The sequence below is a fragment of the Hemitrygon akajei genome, chromosome 17 (assembly GCF_048418815.1).
Source record: "Hemitrygon akajei chromosome 17, sHemAka1.3, whole genome shotgun sequence".
In the NCBI taxonomy this organism is placed as follows: Eukaryota; Metazoa; Chordata; class Chondrichthyes; order Myliobatiformes; family Dasyatidae; genus Hemitrygon; species Hemitrygon akajei.
In genome coordinates, this window is record NC_133140.1 from 19,807,637 (window position 1) to 19,832,562 (window position 24,926).

General features: G+C 44.3%; 1 protein-coding gene across 5 annotated transcripts in view; it reads left to right on the top strand.

Annotated features, from left to right (window-relative positions):
* smpd3 (sphingomyelin phosphodiesterase 3) overlaps positions 1–24,926 on the top strand; it is a 230,485-nt gene that overhangs the window by 149,320 nt on the left and 56,239 nt on the right. For 4 of the 5 annotated variants that reach the window (XM_073069754.1, XM_073069758.1, XM_073069757.1 and 1 more), the window contains exon 2: positions 7,041–8,665. In XM_073069754.1, the coding sequence (XP_072925855.1) occupies positions 7,328–8,665 (1,338 nt within the window). In that variant the 5' untranslated portion in view covers positions 7,041–7,327. Of the gene's footprint in view, positions 1–1,371; positions 1,689–7,040; positions 8,666–24,926 lie in introns of those variants that run through there. The other variant, XM_073069756.1, reaches the window with a different exon arrangement.

Consider the following 24,926-nt stretch of genomic DNA (forward strand, 5'->3'; position numbering starts at 1 on the left):
AAGAGACGGCGTCTGACGTAATGACGTCAGTGTAAGGCTACTGTTTTTGGTTTTGTTCGCAATGAGGGGCTAGCTTTTGCTAAGCACGTAAAGTGACTTGCAAATCCTACATTATGTATAACCCATAATGCATTATGTAAGCAAACAAACATGCTTAATTAATGCTTTACAATCTTATTCAAATATTACTGAAATATTAAATACACTACAAGTCCAACACCTTCTGAGTGAAGAAAAATGTTCTCATGCCCATCGTAAATGCCTTACCACATATCCTGAGGCTCTAGCCATTGATTCTCAAACTCTTTGGCATGGAGAAATATCTTTCTTACCAGAATGGTATACATTTCAATGAGATCTCCGCACATTCTTTTGAACACAGTCTAGTAGTAGATCCAATCTCTTCTTATATGGCAATCCCACCATCCTAAGCATCAGACTGTTGCAACTTTGTTACATCCTCACTCTGGTAAACATATCCTTCCTTAGGTATTGTAGGATCTCACCAAAGGCCTGCAAAACTGGACTAAGCCATTCTTGCTCCTGTAGTCGAAACCCCTTGCAACGAAGGCCAGCTCATCATACCTTGCTACACTTGCATGCTTGCTCTCAGTGATTGGTTTACAGGGACACCCAGATTCCTTTTCTACATTAGCATCTCTCAATTTTTCATCACTTACATAATACTCAAATATTATGTCTCTGGTCTTCCTACCATATTGGTCCACATTATAATAACAATTTAAATTTGATTCATGAAAAGGTAGATTAGCTTTAAAGGTGCCTAGACAGATTGTTACTTGCAGCCTGCTGCTGCAGCCAGACCCTGTGAGCACTTCTGTGGTTGTCTAAAGTCAGAGCGACCAGCCACAGAGCAACATCGATACCTCAGAACCCAGTGGAAATAAATATGACTGAAGAAAGCCTAAACATTAGTGTGGGAAATATAAATGTTGCAGCAATGAAGCTGGCTGGAAAACTATTAATGAAACAGTTCCTGACTGTGTGACTGACAAAGCACAGCCCTCTTCAGGCGGAATGAGAGCCTGCTCCTCAACAGGGGCTCATTCTTCACTTGGTACTTCTGCAACTCGTCCCAGTCAGCTCGGGTATCAATGGAGGGAAGTCTGTATATTAAAGCTGCTGTAGGGAGAGAATTTTTACCAACAAAGAGACACTTTATTCTGGCAATCTGAGCAAGCACTCAACAAGCGGCCTAAAGCTTCGTCTGTTTCCCACCCAATCCTCATCCCCACCTCCAATCCTGCCCTACCTGGCAACCCCTGCCTGTGTAGGGGGTAGGGTTTGACTGACAACATCAGCTGGAGTGCTGAGAGACTTAATGCTTCACCACTGTGTTGCATTTAATGATGGATTAACTGAAGAGTCGGCCTCCTGTGTGATTTAACTTCTCAACAGGGAGAGGAAGAGTAGATTAATTAGATTGAGTAAAGAGAAGGACCTATCTTCATTTCAGGAACCAAAGAAAATTTGCTGGACAGGTGAAGGCCATTTGGCCCACTGCATCTTTGCTAGTTGAAGAGAGCTTCTCAATCTTATTGCACTTCGAGCATTAGGTCCGTAGCCTTGTAGGTTGTGGGCGCTTAAATATACAAGGAAATGTGTTGAGAGTTCCTGCATCCATCAGTCTTTAAGGTAGAGAGTCCTAGACCTCTGCCACCTTCAGGGTAAGTAAATGTTTCTTTGTCTCCCATCTAATCCTCTATCAATTGTTTTAAGTCTGCCACCTGCCATTTTTCTTCAGCCTTTGCTGCTCAGAGCCTTGCTAATTATTTTATCCAGACCACCCTCCCCCAATAATCTTCATGCCCCCTATGAACTAATGAGACACATTTGATTACCAGAATGGGAAGGTCTTTAATCCCAGAAATCAAGTAAACCAACATCAGAGGAACCTGGGATCAATATTAATGAAGTGTAACCCTCTCACCATAGGCTCCTAATGAGTTAACTAGTACCAACAGTAACATAATTCTACGATGCATGGGAATAATGATGAAAAGGCCATTTCTAAAAAAAAAATAAATACATCTAGGGTAAATATAATCCAGGTAAATACAAACAGAAAAGTTATTGAGCAACACGAGTGAATCTGCAGTTGCTGGAAATAAATAAAAACACAAAATGCTGTCTGGCCTGCTGAGTTCTGCCAGCATTTTGTGTTTTTAGAAAAGTTTGAATCTCCCTTTAAGGGAAAATGAGGCTGTCACTTGTTTGAACACTGACACACCCATGCAAATTTACCGTTCAGCAGGAAGCAATAGTTTAACTCACACCAGTATAAGCTTCCATTGAAATTGTATTAATAAAATATGTTAAACTAGAATAGAGGAAAGAAAGGAAAGGACCCATTACACATATATATTTGCACATAATCATTGGAGCTCATTGTTGCATAATCAATCTGGTTTGCTTCACTTTCTTTACTTACGGTACCAAACAATTCTGTCTGAAAACACAGTCCAAGCGAAACACAAATAAATATCCGTGTAACATCCAAGGACAAGGCATTGAACTTTCTCCAAGATCATGTGATAACTAGCTAATTAAAAGTCATCTGTATATTCTCTATGAGATCATTATCTGCATGAGGATTTTCCAACAGCCGTATCTGTCCTTCCAAATGGGTTCTGTAAGCATTTTACCATGTTCTTCACTCATGTTTGTCATCCATCCCCATTCTTTCATCTCTCTCCTTCTTCCAGCTTTCTCCAGAAAATGGCTACCCCCAATCCCTCTGGGATGTTCTGGGGCATCTTACTGGCTGAATGTTAAAAGGACATATCCTGTTGGCTGAGTCAACAAGCCTTATTTATCAATTAACTGAATTACTCGATTGTATGATGTAATTAAAGAAACACATTGCATTCTGGGAAAATAAATAAACCATCAGCATTACTGTATTAATAAAATAAAGTATGGTCTTAAACCAGGGATATTACAGAAGGAAGAATTTATTTAGAGTCATAGAGTTGTTAATCCCATCACGTTTGAGCCCATCTACAATAATCCCATTCACCCATACTGTACCCTTTTATGCTTTGCTTAATCAAGTAACTGTCTAAATGCTTTTAAATATAAGGATTGCTTCCCGTTAAACAAGACACCTCTGTGGCAGCTATTTCCAGATATTATAACTCTCTGTATAAAAAAATCAGTGCCCTGAAATGCTCTCTAGTATTCCTTCCCCTCACCTAAAGCCTATGTTCTTTTGTTTGTGATCCTCTTACGAAAAAAAAAACAATTTTGACTCTCCCTATGCTCCTTAAAGTTTTATCAGGTTACCTCTTCAGCCTGCCCAATGTCTCCCCATTTCTAAGGTATAAGAAGGAAATTGTGTGTAGGTGGTTTGGACTGAGATTTTTTTTCTTGTGTATGTGCAAAAGATAACATGAGGAGTGATTATTAAGTGCCTCCTTGCTCCACACACGTGCTCTGTAAGCTTGAGAATTGCCTCGGCTAATTGAATATCTATTATTTTCCAAACAGCAGAGACAGTTCTCCGAAGGAGAACACATCACTCCTTTCACCTAATGGGTGCCATCCTGAAAAAGAAATCCAAACTTGTCAATATTTTGTAGACCCTTCTCCCATCCTTCAAGAACTCCTCCCAACTCTGCCTTTTGAAAAGAATGAGATTTTGCATGCAGCTTGACGGAGTTTGGGATGCTGAGCTGATCTCTGGGCATAAGACTGGAAACACCTCCACCCTTACACAGCATTAGTCAGCCACTTCACAACAGGACAGTGTTTGAGTACTGGCCGAAGGGCATAAAGCAACGAGGGGCCAGACAGTGAAATTGTACGTTGAGAGCCTAACAATCACTGTAAGGAGCAAGTTGATAGAGGCTTGCAACACATCTATGATTAATCTAATGGCAAAAGTAAGCACCCTATGTAGTAATGATGTCTGTCAGTTCGATAACAATGTATAATATTGTCGTACTGTGCAATGCATTATATAGTAGTGCTGTTTCACCACACAACTAATGATATAATGATAGTCTGTTACAATGACACAATGTTGGCGTATTGCAATAGGATACAGCAAAGATCTTGTGATACTAGATTGCATTGAAGTACAATATTGATACAGTAATGCTGGCTTATGGTGCAATATGCCAAAGGTACATATTATAATGGTATGGATGTGTTACTATGGTTTCTTTGATAAGACAGCCCTTGGCAACAATGAAGAGAAGTAGTGACAAGATGTAGCCCAGAAAACTAATAATGAAAAAGTGATGTTTCATAACAGTGGATACCAGAGAAATGATAGAGCTGTATTATGCTTAAAGTACTGATATCAAGCCTAAAATGCAATTTTGATATAATAGCAAGGCAGCAGAGAAATGGTGTATTACAATATGCAAGGAATGCAGCACAGTTAGCTGCAGATACCCAGGTTCAATCCGTGGTCTATATAGAATGTGTTCCTTGTTATGTTGACGTGGGCTTCCCCGGGTGCTCCATTCCTTCCGTACCCCGAAGACTGTGTGGGCTAGTAGGGTAATTGATCACTCTAAATTGCAAATAGTATGTTAAGAGAGTGATAGAAGATTAGTACAATATAACTTTTTACATCAAATATATATTACACCACAAAAAATAAATAGATTGAACTCAAATTTATCTGATCAATGTTTTCGATGTAATCAAGAAATTGGTACTTTTTTACACTCTACTTGGTCTTGTTTTAAAATTCAATCTTTTTGGACAAATTTAAGAGTTTTACTGGAACAAATTATTGGAATACAACTTCCAGATAATCCAACATTATTTTTACTAGGCGATATTGAAGGGATAAAATCGAAATCCAAATTGAATAAATATCAGAAAGAATTCATAAAAATTGCATTGGCAGTAGCCAAAAAGGCTATTGCAGTTACTTGGAAATCGGATTCATACTTAAGTATAGATCGTTGGAAGAATGAAATTTTTAGCTGCATTCCACTTGAAAAAATTACTTATAATTTAAGAGATAAATATGAAATATTTCTGAAAATTTGGCACCCTTATTTACAAAAAATAGGATTAAATATATAGGTGCTCTGAAGATAAAATTATTGGTTATCTGGGGAAAGAAACAAATATACATATTAAAGCTATTATGAACTCCATGGAGCATGTGGGGATCTTCCGATATCCAGGCATTCTTTCTTTCTTTCTTTCTTTCTTTCTTTCTTTCTTTCTTTCTTTCTTTCTTTCTTTCTTTCTTTCTTTCTTTCTTTCTTTCTTTTTTTCTTTCTTTCTTTCTTTCTTTCTTTCTTTCTTCTTCTCTTTTTTTTCCTATAGGGATATGTTAGGGGGAGGGGGGAAGGGTCGATAATTTTTATTTCTTTCTGTAACCTATTTGAAAATTCAATTAAAAAAAAATTTTTTAAAAGAGAGTGGTAGAAACGGGGGGATGTTTGTCGGAATGTGGAAAGAATAAAATGGGATTCATCAGTTGATGTCCGCCACGAATCTGGTGGGCAATAAGACTTGCTCCTCTGCTATAACTCTCTAAACTTAACGAACCAGGCATGCAAATACTCTGCCAATAGGAGCAGGCAATTAAGCTGGGTGTTTTGCAATAAATACGTCATGTCCTGGCACCCAATGTATTCAGTTCACTTCAAATATAGAGCTGGAATATTCCCCACAACTCCCACATACTGAAAAGCCATTCAGCCCTCGTCCACACCCCGAGTCAGTCGCTCCCCCCACCGAATCATTTGCAGAACACCCTGTGGCTCTCTCCAAACTTTCTCTGGTAGGGTATGCCAGATCTTTGATCACTTGGCAAGACAAGGAAAGCAGGTGTAGGTCTACACCACCACCCACAAAATGCTGGAGGAACTCAGCAAACCAGGCAGTCCGTGGATGGGAATAAACCATCAAAAGTTTTGGGCCGGGACCCTTCACCAGGACTGGAAAGGAAGGAAGAAGAAGTCAGAATAAGAAGGTGGGGAGAGGGGGAGGAGGACTAGCTGGCAGGTGATAGGTGAAGTGAGGTGAGAGGGAAGATAGGTGAGTAGGGGAGAGGGGATGAAGTGAAAAGCTGGCAGGTGGTAGGTGAAATGAGGTGAGGGGGAAGGTAGGTGAGTGGGGGAGGGGGATGCAGTAAGGGAGAAGAATTGAGAAGCCCCAGTGGATAACGTTCTCTGCTCTATGATGGTTATTGGTATGTGTGAGACTCCTGTTTCTGACAGGTGTTGATACAGGACCTCTCATGTTGCAGCCAGCTGTTTATGTATGCTCTTGTGTCTCAGGAGTTGTTGACTGTGATTACCTCAGCTGTCTGTGTGCAGCAAACCACTTAATTCTCAGATAATGATTGATTGTGAACCTCTTCTGTCTGAGACATCACTGCACATGTCATGTTTCAGATGGTTGCTGGTCACACATTGCTTGTGCCTCAGTTGTTTATTAATACTGGGCATCAGCTTCATACATATGGAACATAGACTATATATGAGGCTGACACCCAGTATTAATAACTGCTTCAATACTCATTGATATGCATCGTTGATGGGAAGTATCTTATGACAGCATTAGCACTTTGTGTGTCTCTGAGTTGCTGATAGTAAACTCCTCATGTACAAGAAGATTGTTGCCTGAATCTGAGGAGGTTTGTTAACAATGAACCCCTTCTGCCACAGAAATGTTGATAGAGAACCTCTTTTTGAACCACTTGTGTCTTGTCCAGTGGTTGATGATGAATCTCTCATCATGAGGCAGTTGTTGATGTTTGTGTGTTAGACAGTTATTGATTGTAGACATCTGGTGAAGCTCGAGCCTCAGAGGGTCACTGATAGTCAACTGGTCTTATCTCAGATGCTTGCAGCTCACTTTGCTTTAATTTTGGGCCAGCAGCCATGTAAACCAGCAGTGCAAATGTCGTGAAGCAGCCCAGGGTCATTGTCAGTACTGTGACAGAGTGAGAACAGGAACTGGGCCTATCATATGCACCCTGGGACATTGGGTGGCCATGTTTGTGCTCTCGGTGATCTCTCTCTGTTGTCCTCTTCCTACAGGTGCTTTCCTGCTGCCGTTCTGAAGAACAAGGTTCTGTGCTGAAGTATTTCCCATGGACATTGGATGGATCAGCAGGGAAAGACCCAGATGGAACCCTTATGTGCCACTTTCTGAGACGCAGCACTGCCACTTTTCCTTCATCATTTGCCCTTGAAATGAGAATGGTGAAGACGTCTCCCAGATGATTAACCCCATGGTCATCTAAGACACCCATAGACCTCCTGAAGACAGTGATGGCTCTGGCGTGATGTAGGAGCTGGTAGCCTACAGCCATCACTCATTTGCCATGGTTTTGTACACATCTCCTTTTCCAAATTCCTTCCTACAGACCCTTCACTCCCTGTCCTGGGGTCTCATATTTCCCTGCTACTGGTTCACCGACCGACTGTTGGTGTCCTTTTTGCCGACCAGCTACGAGAAACATCAAAGGGGAGATGACCCATGCTACCTGAGGGCACTCTGCCTCACCATTGTCACCCCCATCTGCCTGGCCTTGCTGCTCGCCTCCCTGCCATTTGCTCTGGTCGGCTTTGTCATCTGGGTCCCTCTGCAGTCTGCCCGCAGGCCCTACATCTACTCCAGATTTGAGGACGGCTCCGAGACTGGTGGGGGCATGGGGCCGGGCAGCTGGAAGGCTTTGGGCAGCAGAAGCTTCTGCTTCGCAACGGCCAATGTCTGCCTCCTGCCTGATTCCCTGGCCCGCTTCAACAACCTCTCCAACACCCAGCTCAGGTCTTGTGAGGTGGGGAAGAGAATCCGCAACGGTGCCAGTCGGCCCCAGATTAAGATCTACATTGACTCCCCGACCAACACGTCCATCAGCGCTGCGAGCTGGAGCAGCCTGGCCTGCACTCACCCCAGCGAGAACAGCCGGCCCAATAGTGCCAGCATCAAGCGGACTTCCTCCATGGATTACAAAGGGGACAACTTCATTGGAAACTGCAGCGAGGATGGCAAGGACTACAAGCTGGGCTGGGAGCAGAGCGATGGAGACAGTAAGTCCTGCATTGTCCGCATCTGCAGTGAGGAGGCAGCTCCCTCGCCCAGCGCGGAGGTGGATGTCTGCACTGTACAGGTGACTGTAACTGAACCCGTGGAGCAGCAGGGGGAGGCTGAACTGGAGAACCAAAATGACCAGACACCGAACCACCAGCAGAGAGAAGGGGACAGGAATAGCCTGGACAGCAATACTACTTCCAGGGAATCCCTGATCAAATTCAGGATCACTGACGGGAGCACGGAGAGCGGAGCCACCCCCAACAACAAGTTTGTCCACAAGCCCTCCGTCATGAAGAAGTCCTCTCTGAAGAAGAAGAGGCATCAGGGTGAGACGTTTGACCACGAGCTCTCAGCTTTCTTCCCCGCCAACCTGGACTTTCTCTGCCTGCAGGAGGTCTTTGATAAGCGAGCGGCGGAGAGGTTGAAAGCTCAGCTGAACCCCTACTTCCAGTACATGTTGTACGACGTGGGGAGCTATGCCTGGCAAAGCTGCTGCAGCTTCAAGTTTTTAAACAGCGGTCTCTTTTTTGCAAGCCGTTACCCGATTTTGGATGTTGAATTTCAGTGCTATCCCAATGGGAAAGGATGTGACTCACTGGCAGCCAAGGGAGTCCTGTTTGTGAAGGTAGGCGTCCTGCACTGGAAATATCTTCTGTTACACTAGAGGACTGAAATAGGCACAATGAACAGAGATTGCACTCAGGGAACTGACCGTGAGGGTGGGACTGACATTACACTCGGAGGGGAGGGATGAACTCCAGAAGGAGAGAGTGTGATCACACTTGGAAGGGAAATATTGACTGATGCAACATTCGGGAGAATGACTGACGAACAGGCTTGGGAGAGACTAATTGAATAACAGAACCCTCAGGAGGAGAGACTGAGTCTGTGCTGGGAGGGGGAAACTATGTTGACAGCACACTCAGTGACAGCACAGTTGGGAAGGAGTGACTGAGTGACACTACCCTTTAGAGGGATGGATTGAGGGAGACTTCACTCAGGAAGGACTGACTGAGCAAGACTGCACTCAGAAAAGTGATGGACAGTATTCAGAGTGGAAGAGACCAATTGATAGAATACTCAAGAGGGAATACACTCAGTGTCCACTTCATTAGACACACTTGTACACCTACTCGTCAATGCAAATATCTAATCAGCCAATCATGTGGCAGCAACTCAATGCATAAAAGCATGCAGACATGGTCAAGAGGTTCTGTTGTTGTTCAGACCAAACATCAGAATGGAGAAAAATGTGATCTAAGTGACTGACTATAGAATGCTTGTTGGTGCCAGATGGGGTGGTTTGAGTATCTCAGAAAATGCTGCTCTCCTGGGATTTTCACACATAGCATTGTCTAGAGTTTACAGAGAATGACGGATGTGAAAACAGAAAACATCCAGTGAGTGGCTGTTCTGTGGGTGAAAAGGCCTTGTTAATGAGGGGCATCAGAGGAGAATGGGCAGACTGGTTTAAACAGACAGGAAAGCGTCAGTAACTCAGATAACCATATGTTACTACAGTGGCGTGCAGAAGAGCATCTCTGATCACAAATGTCCAACCTTGAAGTGGATGGGCTACTGCATCAGAAGACCATTTACATAACTCGATTGCCAATTTATTAGGTACATGAGGTACCTAATAATGTGGCCACTGAGTGTAAGTGAGTGAGGCCGTACCCAGAGCAAGAAACTGAGTGTGTGAGTGCTCAGGAGAGATTGACTTTACAACACTATATGCATGAACAGAGACTGAATGCAACTCGCTTCAAGATTCGTGCTTTCAGGAGAGAAAGAGTGAGACTACATTCTGGAGTGTGTAGTCCACACTTCAGGAAGGAGGAACAGAGTGAGGCTGTGCGGTGTTGGCTCAGTATTTGCTGGGTGTTCCCACTGACATACAGCATATGAATGAGTTGCACAAGCTACTGTAAGAATTGAATGAAAGCCCAGGGCTTCTCAGTGAGTGCAGTGGGGCTAGGTGTCACCTGCCACTGCCTGTTTTGCTACCGAGGGCCTGAGGCACCACTGGTGGACCAGCTGGAACAACGTCAGCACACTTGACCAGTTTGCTTTTGACACATTTCTCATCCTTGGCGCTTGGCAGCACATGTCCAGTAATGGCCCTTCAAAATGGAATGTGGTCACTTTGTTAACTATTCCAGTTCAGGTACTTTGACTGAGGAGGAGCTGGGGAGCAACAGAAGGAGGTTCCTCGACATACTGGAAAGAACAGTAAAGTATTTTACTTTGTGAAAGGAATATTCCTAAATACTGGGTGGGATCCCCAGAGAAAGAGCCTGATGAATTTTCCATACTGATACTAAGATCAGGAACAGCAGCCCCTCAAGCCTGCTTGTCCATTTCATAAGATAGTAACTAATCTGTTGTGACTTCACCTCTTTCATCCTCTTGTTTTTATTCCATTTTTCTTTCATTTGGAAGAAGGCATTTCAGACTGTTAAAACTATGCCAGCTCCCAGAGCAATCCATTAATCCATTTTCCAATTAATTTCTTTGGAGTCTATTCTCCTCCACATGCTGTCTGCCTGACCGTTAAGAATATTTCAAATACTGCTCTTTGAGGAAGAGAGTTCCAAATATTTCACTTCATCTGTGTCAGAAGTGGAAGACCCTTTCATTTTAAACAGTGATCCTGGTTCTACAAGTGCTCCCTGAAGGAAATATTCTTTTCTTATCCATCCTATTAAGACTCCTGAGGATCTTAGTTCATAATTCAAGATTAAATTTCATTCAACCACACATGAATACCCATGAATACAGGCGATAGAAACAGCATTGTACAGAACATAGAACAGTACAGTGCACAAACAGGCCCTTTGGCTCACAGTGTCTATGCCAACTATGGTGCCAATATAGCTTTGCTGTTATATCTGCTTCCACCATTTCCTCTGGCAGCATGTTCGAAGCACCTACCACTCTTTGGGCAGAAATTTGCTTTTGTATATCTCCTTTAAGGTTACCCCTGTCCATCTTAAGCCTATGATCCCTAATATTTGACATTTCCATCCTGAGAAATGCTTCTTGTAATTTTGTACACTTCTTTCAAGTTGCCCACTCAGGGACATCCGATCACATTCCTGTGCCTGGCCTCCAGCTTTGTCTATGAATAGTGGTGTTATATGTGGGGTTGCAAAACATCCACAATTTCTATTGCTAGCAGAACTTGGCAGGAAGGTAAGCAGGAACACTCCATTGGTAAGCAGTAAAGTAGATGCTAAATTGGTAGACCAATTATTGAGTTAAACAGAAAGACAGATGTGCGGAAACTGATGGGATATATCCAGATATCCTGAGGGATGTGTGAATAAATAATAGAAGGCTATAGAAACGAGACTGCAGGAATCTGTGGAGAATGCTTTTTGCTGGCAAGCAGCCAATGTAATATTCACTTCTGAATGTAGCTAACTCAAGTGATTAGAGACAGCTTGGTTTAATGGATGGCTTAGGATTTTGCTTGGAATACTTATTTGAAGGTGAAACTACTCAGATAAAGAAAATAAGTTGGATTAGCCAAATTTGGATTTTGGAAAGGAGGATGGTACTGGATAACCCGGATTGAGATCTTTCATAAGAGAGGGCAGGCTGCTTTTGAGAGTTGCTTAAAGCCTAGGTCTCCTGTTTCCAGTTGACAGGGGACCCTGGATGTGCACACTGACTCCCAAGGGTGTGTAGCACTCACACTACTTTAAATCACCCATACATGATTCATGTCATCAGCCAGCTTCTGGCAGCACTTACCCAGCCCAAAACCAACCCCGCTAGTGAGTCACCCACAACCGACCACTGACCCTCCCCCAATCACTCTCACCTCCTCGAGCAATGTTGCCTCCTGCAACCAGTGACCCTCACTCCTTTTGTGCCGGCCATTAATCCTCCCTCCCACCTTCAGCCAACCACTGATCAGATGTCACCTAACCCTAATCACATCCCCTGACTACTAAGCCTAACCACTGTTGGTTGGGGAGGTGTGGGGGAGTACGCACCGTGGCAGTATGATTTGGAGAGCAAGCTGTTGCCCATGTAGCAGGCTTCTCCTGTTCAGGCAGCCGATGAATCCAAAGGAATAGCAGAGTTTGGCACCAGTGCCAACACAGGAGCTGCCAGTCAGTGTTGAACTCAATGTAGGACTGCCTTAAGGACTCCAGCTCTGGATTTCCCTTGCAGTTTACTCCCAAAACATTCCCCATGAGGCGCCAGTAAACCACCTTTGCCACTTCTCCTGTCTGTAGAAACAGTTACGTCGGACTTAGCAGTAAGACGCACACGAAGGTCAGGAGATGGACTTGGTTGTCAGAGGCTATTTAAGACCTATTGGGAACATTTAGTAGGTAGTGGGAGCTTGTCCCCACTACCACACCACCCCCCCCCCCCCCCGGCTATAACAACGCTGAAGAACCACCTACTATCCTAATCCCTACTATCCCCAACATCCAGCCTTCACTTCTAGCTATTATAAGACCCAATATCCTTACCCCAGGTCCCTGGACTTTTCTCCCCAAACCCCTGCCTCCCTCCCACCTGTTACTGGCTCTGTCCATGTCTACATAATGTACTTTATGAAGTTCACATTGTACTGAGGTAAGGGGTGAAGGATGCCTTGAATCAAGTGTGCTGTTAGCAGGCCCAGGATGTTTGGTGCTTTTCAGAGACACCGGTTTCAAATGGAATTTCAAAGAGCCCTAATAAAGAACCACACAAGAGACTGAACGAGTGAACTCTTCTTCTAAGGCAATATTGTATGATTGCAAATAATTTAGCTCTGCTTAAGCTTTATGGGTTCTGAGGAGGCTAGTGGGGTTAATGTGGGGACTGCAGGCTCCTCCACAGATGGGTAGAAGGTACCGATCTGGGAAATTTTTCCTTCCGGGTCACAATGCATGGCCTTGAGGTTTCCAACACTGACCAGGTTGCCCCCTCTGCATGTTGAGCAAACATGGGCCAGAGAGCCCCAGTAATCACTGGACTATTGCTTTTCTTCAAGGAGGCTGTAAATCTTTAAATCTTCTCTGCTGTCTTCCCAGTAATCTCTTACTATTACAGAGCTTCTTCTTCAGGAGCCTGGTGTGGGCCTACTGTAATTGACTGAGTGTACACAGGGCCTCAAAACAGGGGATATTGGCCTGGGAGAGGACATTGGTTATCCTTCCAGTGAAATCAGAGGATTCTGAGGAGACTAGCTTTGGTTAAGAGATATGTAGTTGAGTAGACTGGAGCACATTTATTTGGGCCATAATCCATCCCCTTTGAGGACCACTGGTTAGACCCACAAAGTCTAACCAGTGGTCCTCCCATTTGCAGGCGACCCAGGTTCAATTCCCAATGCTGCCTGTAAGGGAATTTGTACGTTCTACCCATGACATTGTGTGGGTTTCCTCAGAGTGCTCCAGTTTCCTCCCACAGTCCAAAACGTACCGGTTAGTAGGCTAATTGGTTACTGTAGATTGTCCCATGATTAGGCTAGGATTAAATAAGGAGACTGCTGGGTAGTGTGGCTCAAAGGGCAAGGAGCGCCTATTCTGCACTGTATCTCAATAGAATAGTTTTTCTTTTAAATTCCCCTTGTTCATTTGGACCACTACATTGTAATGGTCTAAGTACGGTGTAATTGCCCAGTTCCACTCTGCACGTGGCTTGCTTTCGAAACATACAGGGTCTCTGGCAGGTTATCTCAAGCCTCTATCTAACATGGAGTGACCAGGGCATCTACATGTAGAGAGCAGGAAATGACTCAGGCCATCTTCATTCCAACTGGGAATCAACAAAATGGGCCTTGCTGTCCTGTATTCCAGCTGGCTGGAACACTAAATGCAGATTGAGTAATGAGTGAAGATGAAACCACAGCAATAGCAACAGTGACGCAGCCTCACAGTCCCAGTGTTCAGTCCTGACCTGGGACGCTGCATGTGTTTCCATTCAGTTCAATTCAAGTTTAATTGTCATTCAACCTTACATGAATACCGATAATCAAGACAGCGTTACTCTGGGGCCAAGTACACAGCACAAAACACACAGAGCACATGTAAGATAGCAGTAAAATACAGCCACGTTAAAAAAATAGCCCAGACCATAAGTCCATGAATGCCACTTACAGTTTGTCCCTGCGAGTACTTGGATCTCCACCACGCACTCCGGTTTTCTGTCACCTCGCAGAGACGTGGCTTGGCCACTGTACTAGGCAGATGGGAATGTGGGCACAGTAAAGTGGGATTGTTTGATGGCTGGCATGGATTTGGTGGGCTGAGGAGCCTGCTTCTGTGCCTGACAGCTCCCCTTGCAGAAAATATATGTGAAGTAAACTCCAGAATGACAATACATTTCTAGTCTTCTGTTGCTTCAGAAAAACAGCTGACTCCGAAAACTGCACCTAATTTTAAAACTGAATACTACAAACTGGGAAGAGTTGATAACAATCCGGAGAAAATAAACTAGAATAGTGTGTGCTTGGCATCTGCACATCAGAATGGGTTTAATGACTGAGAAAGAAGCCTTCCTGATTATGAAAAGAGGGGACAGTGGACAGAAATAACTCCTTTCCAGTGGATGAGATGTGTAGAAGAAGGGACAAAGACATACTGTAAGTTAAATGCATAAAATTTAGGAAATAGAACAGGAGAGGTTCCTTACTCTGTTTGCATGTCTGAGGTGAGGTATTCAGAATCAGGTTTATTATCACTGACATCATGCAGCATTACAGGGCAATACATCAAATAAACTGTAAATTACAATAAGAAATATACAAAGAAAATAAGTAGAGCAAATATAGTGTGGTCGTGTTCATGAATTCATTGTCCATTCAGAAATTTGTTGGCAGAGGGTAAGAAGATATTTCTAAAGTGTTGAGTGTGTGTCTTCGAGCTCCTGACAGTAGCCATGAGAAGAGAGAATCGATACATGGCATCATCAGGATTTCCCAAAGTGTTTTATGGCCAACCGTATGCTTTCCAATCTCTGTTACATTAGAAGCTGTTAGATAGATTAAGAGGACAGAGGAGATGAGCCTTCAGCCTGGGATTGACAGCTGAGAATGCAGTTGAATCGGAGTAGTCTATTTCTAGGGAAATGGAAAATAATTGGTAGTCGCCTGGTAGTTTCTGATCTGATCACCAGCTCCCTTGACTCCAGGATGGGCTCCTTTTGCTCTCAAAGAGCTATACACATTTCCCTGTGAAGTCTTTCACTCTATTTATTCCTAGCCAGTAGAGTTATTTGAAAGTTCTCTTCATTGGTTCTGTCCCAGAAATAACATGTGGAAGTGCTCGAGTATTTTCTTCCTGTAGACTTTGATACCAACACTACCCTACGTCAGTAAACAATCCTTCTGAAGTCTGAGTTCCTCGTGAATACTTGTACTTAACAGAGTACATGGACGCGTTGAGCGGATGGGTCTGATTTTGACTCAGCAGGACTTTGCAGGAGTTCCTGCTCGTTGGTGGCTATTTACTTGCATCACCTTGTATCATGGTGTCAGATGATGTACTGTACCTTGCAGCAGCTATATTCTCAATGTCCTTGCTACGGACAGATCCTATACTGATCCAGCTTAGCGTGTTAGTGAGATGGGACCCTCACCCCTAAATCTGCCCCAGGCCCAGTCCCAGTGTAGACAAAGGCTGTTTGTCTGGTGTTTTCTCAGTCTTTCTCAATTGCGTACTAGGTGCCACCTCCAAAAAATCAATATGCTGGACAGGAGGGAAATTACTCAGCCTCTGTTGCCTCCACACCTGAGTCAAAATCACTCCTGTCTCAGCAGTCGAGATGCCCTCACTCAGTGGCAGAACTCTAATCATCAGAGACTCATTCAGAAATGGCTTGAAAGCAAGGTTCCTCACAGTCGCATTATTGTGTTTCATTCATCTCATGTTTATGCACTCTCCAGACAGGTGATCTATTTAACAACCCTTCCCCACCCTCTCTCAGACTGTGTCATTCAGTCTCCGTTGGTCTCCATCCTATCACTGACATTCTCTGCCCCTTTCCCTTCTCTGCTACTTAAAACAAATTTAATTTCCAACTTTTCCTTTTTCTGATGAAAGATCATCATCCTGAAATGTGAACTTTCTTTCTCTCTTCATGGATGTGACCTAACCTGATGAGTTTTTCCAGTATTTTCTATTTCTGTAATGGGAAGAAACCAGGTCTGATTTTTCTGCTGAATTGGCCACATATCCACTTAGCTTTATCAATATCTTTCAGCCTCCTGTTTTAGGGGGTGAATCCAAAAAAACTGTTCCCTTCAGACCTCACCACTCACCATCTTTCCCAGAGCTTCACAGAACAGCAGTTATCATTTCTCTAGTGAAGTACCCAGACCCAAGGCATTTTTTTTATTTATAAAGTCTGCTGCATATTAATGAGTTTCCACCTTATTTCATCAGTATGTAGACAACTACCGGTAATTCATACATTAGTGCTCTTCTGCCAGTTAACTATGTGAGACCAGCCAAGCTGAGAGTGTTAGCATATGCATGGAATTTGTGCCTGTGAATGTGCCATATTTATGTGTTGGTGCGTGGGGGTCTGTGTGTGTGTGCACACAAGCACACACGTGTTCCATTGGTTGTGTGTTCTGTATGTATGTAAGAGACATGATTGTGGATGCTTTTATGTGTAGATGCATGTGTGCATACTTGTAGATGGATACATGGACCTTAGGAAAACAGAGGGTTATGGGTAAAGACTAGGTAGTTCTAAGGTCAGGACATGTTTGGCACAGCTTTGTGGGCTGAAGGGCCTGTATTGTGCTGTAGGTTTTCTATGTTTCTATATTTTTGTTTGCGTGTAGACCTACTTTTGACTGTATGTGTATGTGTGTATGAGAGTGAGTGTGTGTGAGTGTGTGCGTGAACGTGTTTGTGTGTGAGTATGTGTGTGTGAATGTGTGTGCGTGTATGAGAGTGAGTGTGTGTGAGCACGTGTGCATGAGCATGTTTGTGTGTGAGTGTGTGTGTGTGTATGAGAGTGTGTGAGTGTGTGTGTGTGTGAGTGTGAGTGTGTGAGTGAGTGTGAGTGTGTGTATGTGTGAGTGTGTGTGCGTGTGTGTAAGAGTATGTGAGTGAGTGTGAGTATGTGAGAGTAGGTGTGTGTGAGTGAGCATGTGTGTGCGCGTGTGCGCACGTGTGTGTGTGTGAGAGTGTGTGAGTGAGTGTGAGTGTGTGCACATGTGTGTATGAGAGTGTGTGTGAGTGAGTGTGTGTGTGCATGTGTGTATGAGAGTGTGTGAGTGAGTGTGAGTATGTGAGAGTAGGTGTGTGTGAGTGAGTGTGTGTGTGCATGTGTGTATGAGTGAGTGTGAGTATGTGAGAGTAGGTGTGTGTGAGTGAGTGTGTGTGCGCATGTGTGTATGAGTGAGTGTGAGTATGTGAGAGTAGGTGTGTGTGAGTGTGTGTGTGTGAGTGAGTGTGAGTATGTGAGAGTAGGTGTGTGTGAGTGTGTGTGTGCGTGTGTTTATGAGAGTGCGTGAGTGAGTATGAGTGTGTGAGAGTAGGTGTGTGTGAGTGAGTGAGTGTGTGTGTGCATGTGTGTATGAGAGTGTGTGAGTGAGTGTGAGTATGTGAGAGTAGGTGTGTGTGAGTGAGTGTGTGAGTGCATGTGTGTATGAGAGTGTGTGAGTGAGTGTGAGTATGTGAGAGTAGGTGTGTGTGAGTGTGTGTGTGTGTGAGTAAGTGTGAGTATGTGAGAGTAGGTGTGTGTGAGTGAGTGTGTGTGTGAGTGAGTGTGAGTATGTGAGAGTAGGTGTGTGTGAGTGAGTGTGTGTGTGAGTGAGTATGAGTGTGTGAGAGTAGGTGTGTGTGAGTGTGTGTGTGCGTGTGTTTATGAGAGTGTGTGAGTGAGTGTGAGTATGTGAGAGTAGGTGTGTGTGAGTGTGTGTGTGTGAGTGAGTGTGAGTATGTGAGAGTAGGGGTGTGTGAGTGAGTATGAGTGTGTGAGAGTAGGTGTGTGTGAGTGTGTGTGTGCGTGTGTTTATGAGAGTGTGTGAGTGAGTGTGAGTATGTGAGAGTAGGTGTGTGTGAGTGTGTGTGTGTGAGTGAGTGTGAGTATGTGAGAGTAGGTGTGTGTGAGTGTGTGTGTGTGTGAGTGAGTGTGAGTATGTGAGAGTAGGTGTGTGTGAGTGAGTGTGTGTGTGAGTGAGTATGAGTGTGTGAGAGTAGGTGTGTGTGTGTGTGAGTCTGTGCGTGAACGTGTTTGTGTGTGAGTATGTGTGTGTGAATGTGTGTGCGTGTATGAGAGTGAGTGTGTGTGAGCACGTGTGCATGAGCATGTTTGTGTGTGAGTGTGTGTGTGTATGAGAGTGTGTGAGTGTGTGTGTGTGTGAGTGTGAGTGTGTGAGTGAGTGTGAGTGTGTGTATGTGTGAGTGTGTGTGCGTGTGTGTATGAGAGTATGTGAGTGAGTGTGAGTATGTGAGAGTAGGTGTGTGTGAGTGAGCATGTGTGTGTGCGTGTGCGCACGTGTGTGTGTGAGAGTGTGTGAGTGAGTGTGAGTGTGTGCACGTGTGTGTATGAGAGTGTGTGTGAGTGAGTGTGTGTGCATGCATGTGTGTGTGCGCGTGTGTTTATGAGAGTGTGTGAGTGAGTGTGAGTATGTGAGAGTAGGTGTGTGTGAGTGAGTGTGTGTGTGCATGTGTGTATGAGAGTGTGTGAGTGAGTGTGAGTATGTGAGAGTAGGTGTGTGTGAATGAGTGTGTGTGCATGTGTGTATGAGAGTGTGTGAGTGAGTGTGAGTATGTGAGAGTAGGTGTGTGTGAGTGTGAGTGTCGTGGGCAAAGTACTGGAGAGTTTAACATCGGTAGCTGAGCGAAGGGCGCTGAGTAGGCTACGGTCAATTATGGAAAACCCTGAACATCCTCTACATAGCACCATCCAGAGACAGAGAAGCAGTTTCAGCGACAGGTTGCTATCGATGCAATGCTCCTCAGACAGGATGAAGAGATCAATACTCCCCAATGCCATTCGGCTTTACAATTCAACCGCCAGGAGTAAGATATGTTAAAGTGCCGGGGTTAGGACTCAATGTATTTAAGTAAACTACTTAAGAACTTTTTAAAAGCTATTATTAATGCTTTTTGAGTTAGTGATTTAGATGCATATCATATTATTACTGAGTTAAGTATTGTATGTAATGAGTTTTTGCTACAAGTGTATGGGACATTGGAAAAAATGTTGAATTTCCCCATGGGGATGAATAAAGTATCTATCTATCTATCTATCTATCTATCTATCTATCTATGTGAGAGTAGGTGTGTGTGAGTGTGTGTGTGTGAGTGAGTGTGAGTATGTGAGAGTAGGTGTGTGTGAGTGTGTGTGTGTGAGTGAGTGTGAGTATGTGAGAGTAGGTGTGTGTGAGTGAGTGTGTGTGTGAGTGACTATGAGTGTGTGAGAGTAGGTGTGTGTGAGTGTGTGTGTGTGTGTGAGTGAGTGTGAGTATGTGAGAGTAGGTGTGTGTGAGTGTGTGTGTGTGAGTGAGTGTGAGTATGTGAGAGTAGGTGTGTGTGAGTGAGTATGAGTGTGTGAGAGTAGGTGTGTGTGAGTGTGTGTGTGTGTGAGTGAGTGTGAGTATGTGAGAGTAGGTGTGTGTGTGCGTGTGTTTATGAGAGCGTGTGAGTGTGTGTGAGAGTGTGTGAGTGAGTGCGAGTATGTGAGTAAGTATGTGTGTGTTTGCATACATGCACAGATCTTTCAAGAGATCAAATCTGGAAACATTTCCTGCTCTTGGTCCCCAGACTTTCACTGGAAGGTCTCATTTATAGACAAGCACTTGCCAGACATGGAGTAATGGCTGGTTGCACCAGTTTCACAGGGCAAGTGGGATATTCTGCTGTGTTTACAAATCTTCCTTTGCATCAAAGCCTGTTTAGTACTAACCAGGTGCAGCTTTTGCAAGCCCCCCTGCCCCTGGCTGTGCTCTCGACAATGGAGGTTCTGTAAACTCACAGCAGGTGCGTTATTAAGTTTATTCTGAGGAACTCAATATGACTCACAGCTTCCTTTCTGACTCACTGGAGATTTCATGCCATATCTGTGGCCTGTGTGTCTGTTGTTTCTGATTCAGCAGCTGATAACGTGGCTAGAAATTACCGGAGAACAACGGTGTAGGTAAGGAGTGAGCAGGCTGAACAATTAAGGGATTGCTCCTCCTGTGCTCCACCGACAGTGTGCATTTGGGCCGGCCGGGTCCCATCTGCAGCCCTGGCAAAAGTTCTGCAACCTCAATAGCAAAGTACTGTCAGTGCTTGCAATCTGACTGAGCCAGCATGCTTCAGGACAGTGCCCCCTGGCTGGCAAATACAGGGGTGGGAGGAATGGAAAATATAGTTGCCTAAGGCTGGGGCTATGTTTGTGTATGTACGTGCAATGTGTGTACGGTCTGTATATCAGTGTTTGCATGTGTGTCTATGATTGTATATGTGTATGGGTGGCATGTTTATATTGGATGTGTGTTTGTTTATGTGTGGGCTTGTGTATGATCACCTGAAACAGAGAAGGTTGATCCCACAATTTCCTGACATGGAGGTCAGTGTTCCACCAACCTTCATTGAGTTTTTTCTTTGCATCTCCTAGCAGATTTCCACCAGGCTAAACTTCTGTGAGTTTCTTTTATTGCCTGGGAGCCAGTGAAGTTAAAGACAATCACCTTCATCCCATTCTCCCAGCTCTCCTGAATAGTTGCCGCTGACAACTGTGATCCTGGAGAATTGCACGCCATACCCTTGACTAGATTTGTTAACTTTTGAGTCTGGGCTTGTCTGGGGTGAAAAAGATGCCTTTTTCTAACACTATAAGAAGATAGGAGCAGAAGGCCACTCATCCTCAACCACTTGTTTTGATCATGATTGATCTGAACCAGACCCCCTCGCCAACCTAATATGCCTGATATGCTGAAGATTGAAGTACTCCAGCCTCCACAACTCTCCAGGGCAAAGAGCCCTAGAAGTTCACCACCCTGTGCAAGAAGAGGCGCCTACACACCTCACTTTAAAATGTAAGTACAGATGCTGGACATCCAAAGTAACACACACAAAATGCTGGAGGAAATCAGTAGATCCTCCAGGTACCTGGGGATGCACCTGAATTGCAGTCAGATTGCAGAACAGGGATTACCCAATTTCCCTCGGGATCAATAAAGTATGTCTGTCTGAATGACAGACTTGAGTGGAGCACCAACACAGAGGCTGTGTACAAGAAGGGCCAGAGTCGCCCCTACTTCCGGAGGAGACCGAGGTCCTTTGGAGTACACAGGCCTCTCCTTCACATGTTCTACCAGTCTGTTGTCACCAGTACAATCTTCTATTCGGTGGTGTGCTGGGGCAATGGCATCAACATGGGTGATGCCAACAGCCTCAATAAACTGATTAGAAAGGCTGGCTCTGTTAAAGGAGTCAAACTGGACACAATGGAGACTGTGGTAGAACAAAGGACCCTACAGAAAATCCTGGCAATTCTGGACAATGTTTCTCACCCTCTGCATGCCACCTTGGCTGAACAGAGGAGCACTTTTAGTAATAGACTAAGACAACTGTGCTAGTCCAAAGAGCGCTATATGAAGTAATTCTTACCCTTGGCCATTAGGCTCTATACTGATTCAACCGATAGTCAGGGAAGTGATGACACCTCCTGTTAGACTGTTTGAGGTAACTTAATTTTTATTCTTTCTTACTTCTCATATTTGTTTATCTGTGAATTTGTGATGCTACTGTGACAATGTAATTTCCTTTGGGATCAATAAAGTATCTATCTATCTATGGAGGGGAATGAAAATTGATGTATTGGGCCAGGCCCATCTTCAGGACGTTGATTCATTTACTGAGTATGTCACTTTAAAATGACTGCTCCACAAGTGACTGGCAAACTCGTACTGATACGGTTAAGTTCATATTATGTATTACAAAGTGGATAAATAACATCCAAGAAGAGACTGTTGTGTTCTGCAGGGTCTCTGTTACCATGTGCGACAGCTTTAAGATTATGACCACTGGTAACCTGGCTTGTGCACAGATGAATGATTTACTGAATAATCATATCTACACAAGTACTCTAAGCAGCTTTGTTGACTGCTATATATAGTGCAAGAGAAAGCCCTTTCCCTCCTGGCCTTTGTATGCATGATATGATGGATAAATATCAGGACACAGGACAGCAATGTGTAAAGCTATTGTTTTTCCAACTGTTTCACATTAATCTGTAATTCCCAATAATTCCTTGTGGTGATGGTTTGTCTTCTGTGGATTAAATCTCTTTCTCAGAGCTGCGTCAGGCTGCAGCCTCTATAGTTTGGTTTGCACAGTTCTTTCTGGCTACCAAACCCATGCTCTGCCTTCTGAAAGCCAGAGGAGGTTCGGAGTTCTATGTAAATTTATTATCAATATACACCGTATATATCATATATCTCCATATACTATCTTGAGTTTCACTTTCTGGCAAGCATTTACAAGAACAAAGAAATTCAATAGAATTCAAGAAAACGTTCTGTATTTTTAATGAAAAACTGACAAACAGCCAATGTGCAAAAGAGGACAAATTGTCAAATAATAAATTTTTTGAAGTAAATAATACCAATAAGGTGAGTTGTGGAGTCCTTGAACGTGAGTCTATAGGCTGTGGAATTAGTTCAGCGTTGAGGTGAATGAAGTTATCCATGCTGTTACAGGAGCTTGATGGTTGTTTGTTTGTGAACCTGGTGGTGTGGTTCACGTACTAACACGAAGAGAGCATGGCGTGGTTGATGGGGGTCAGTGATGATGGAGCGACTTTCTTGTGGCAGCGCTCCATGTAAATGTGCTCAACGGCAGGGAGAGTTTTGCCTGTGATGGACTGGGCTGTATCCACCACTTTTTAGGGACTTTTCTGTTCTTGGTTCTGGTGTTTCCATACCTAGCCGTGATGCAATCAGTTGGGATTCACTCCGCTGTGCAGCTGTAGAAATTTGCTATCTATAGAAGGTTTCTGTGATGATTGTTTGTTGCTAAAGCAAGACTTTTGCTTGGCCTGACTGTAATCTAACCCAACTGGTGAGAAAGGAAGAGTGTCAATTTTGTACCTTGTGCCTGGGCATCTTCTGTTGAGAAGGTTGAGTTAAAATTGTCATACTGTAGCTGTGTTAAATGTTCATTTTACAGAATGTCAATGATCAGCATTCATTGCCCATCCCCAAATACTCTTCAAGTACCTTCTTCTGCCATTGTAGCAATGGTCAATATCAGAGCCCAGTGGAGTTAATTCTTATACCCACCAAATGGGAACACTGAAGCTTGTATGCAATCAGCTTGGACCTGAGGGCCCATTTCCTCCCGTTCCTGCTCTTCTGATTGAGCACTGTTGTGCACGTTCTCATTGTCACTGTGCTTTTTATTCAATTGCCCTGTTTCTGACAATTCAGTATTTTCTCTGGACTAACCTTTACGTGACTGCAAGCATGTGGATGTGTATCACCAGTGCTTCAAAGACTTACCATTCTTATGCTAATGATCTTCCATCTGCCCTTGATCTGGCTTTTCCCTTTGTCTGCTAACTTCAATCCTGAGCAAAGCAGTGTTTGTAGAGAAACACACCAGCACACTGAGAGCTGCTACTACAACACACAACAGGTTTATCCAACTGATGCACCATCAATAACTCTCGGAGACGTGAGGTCAGATATAGGCTTTTATTGGCTGGAAGAAAGAACAAGCAGCAAGTGACCACCACACAACATCCTGGAGACTGAGGAAGGGTCTGTGCCTCCAATCGCCTTTATACTGGGGTCTGTGGGAGGAGCCACAGGAGTAGTCAGCGGGGGGGGGGGCCTGTCTAGACAGGTATATGTAGTTCACCACACCAAGCAACACACACAAAGTGCTGGAGGAACTCAGCAGGCCAGGCAGCATCTGTGGAAAAAAGTACAGCCAGCGTTTCGGGCCAAGACCCTCCCTCAGGACTGAAGAAAAAAGATGAGGAGTCAGAGTTAGGTGACGGGTGGGGGGAGAAGAGGAAGAAGCACAAGGTGATAGGTGAAGCCCGAAGAGGGGGGGAAGCAGTAAAGAGCCGGAAAGTTGATTGGTGAAAGAGATACAGAGCTGGTGAAGAGGGAACCTGAGAAGAGGACAGAAGAAAAGGGGGAGGAGCACAAAGAGTGCAGGCAAGGTGGTATAGTGACAGAGGGAAAAGGGGATGGGGAATGGAGAAAAGAGGGGTAGCCACTGGGAGATCCTACTTTCCTGGAAGGCAAAGCATATGTGCTTAGTGAAGTGGTCTCCCAATCTACGTCGGGTCTCACTGAGGAGGCCACATGGGGAGCCCTAGATGCAGTATGTGACCCCAACAGACTCACAGGTGAAGTGTCATCTCACCTGGAAGGACTGTTTGGGGCCCTGAATGGTAGTGAGGGAGGAGGTGTATCCTCGCCTGTTAGATTTCCTCTTCTCCAGCCCTGTATCTCTTCCACCACTCAACTTCCCAGCTCTTTACTTCACCCCTCCCCCTCCTGATTTCACCTATCACCTTGTGTTTCTTCCTCCCCTCCCCCCACCTTCTTACTCTCACTCCTTATCTTTTTTCCCTCCAGTCCTGAGGAAAGGCTCTCGGCCCGAAACATCGACTGTCCTTTTACCATAGACGCTGCCTGGCCTGCTGAGTTCCTCCAGCATCGTGTGTGTGTGGACATCGTGCTCGGATTTCCACATCTGCAGATTTTCTCTTGTTTGTGACAGGTTTATTCAAAATGTCATCCACATTTATACCATACATTATATACCCAGAAGATGGTTAGAACGTGGAACTTAGCACAGTGCAGACAGTAGAGCCCTGTCCCACAACTCCAACATCCTGGGTTTGATCTTGACTTTTCCTGCTCTCAGTATGGAGCCTGCACCTTGTGTATTTTCTTTGGACGGCCC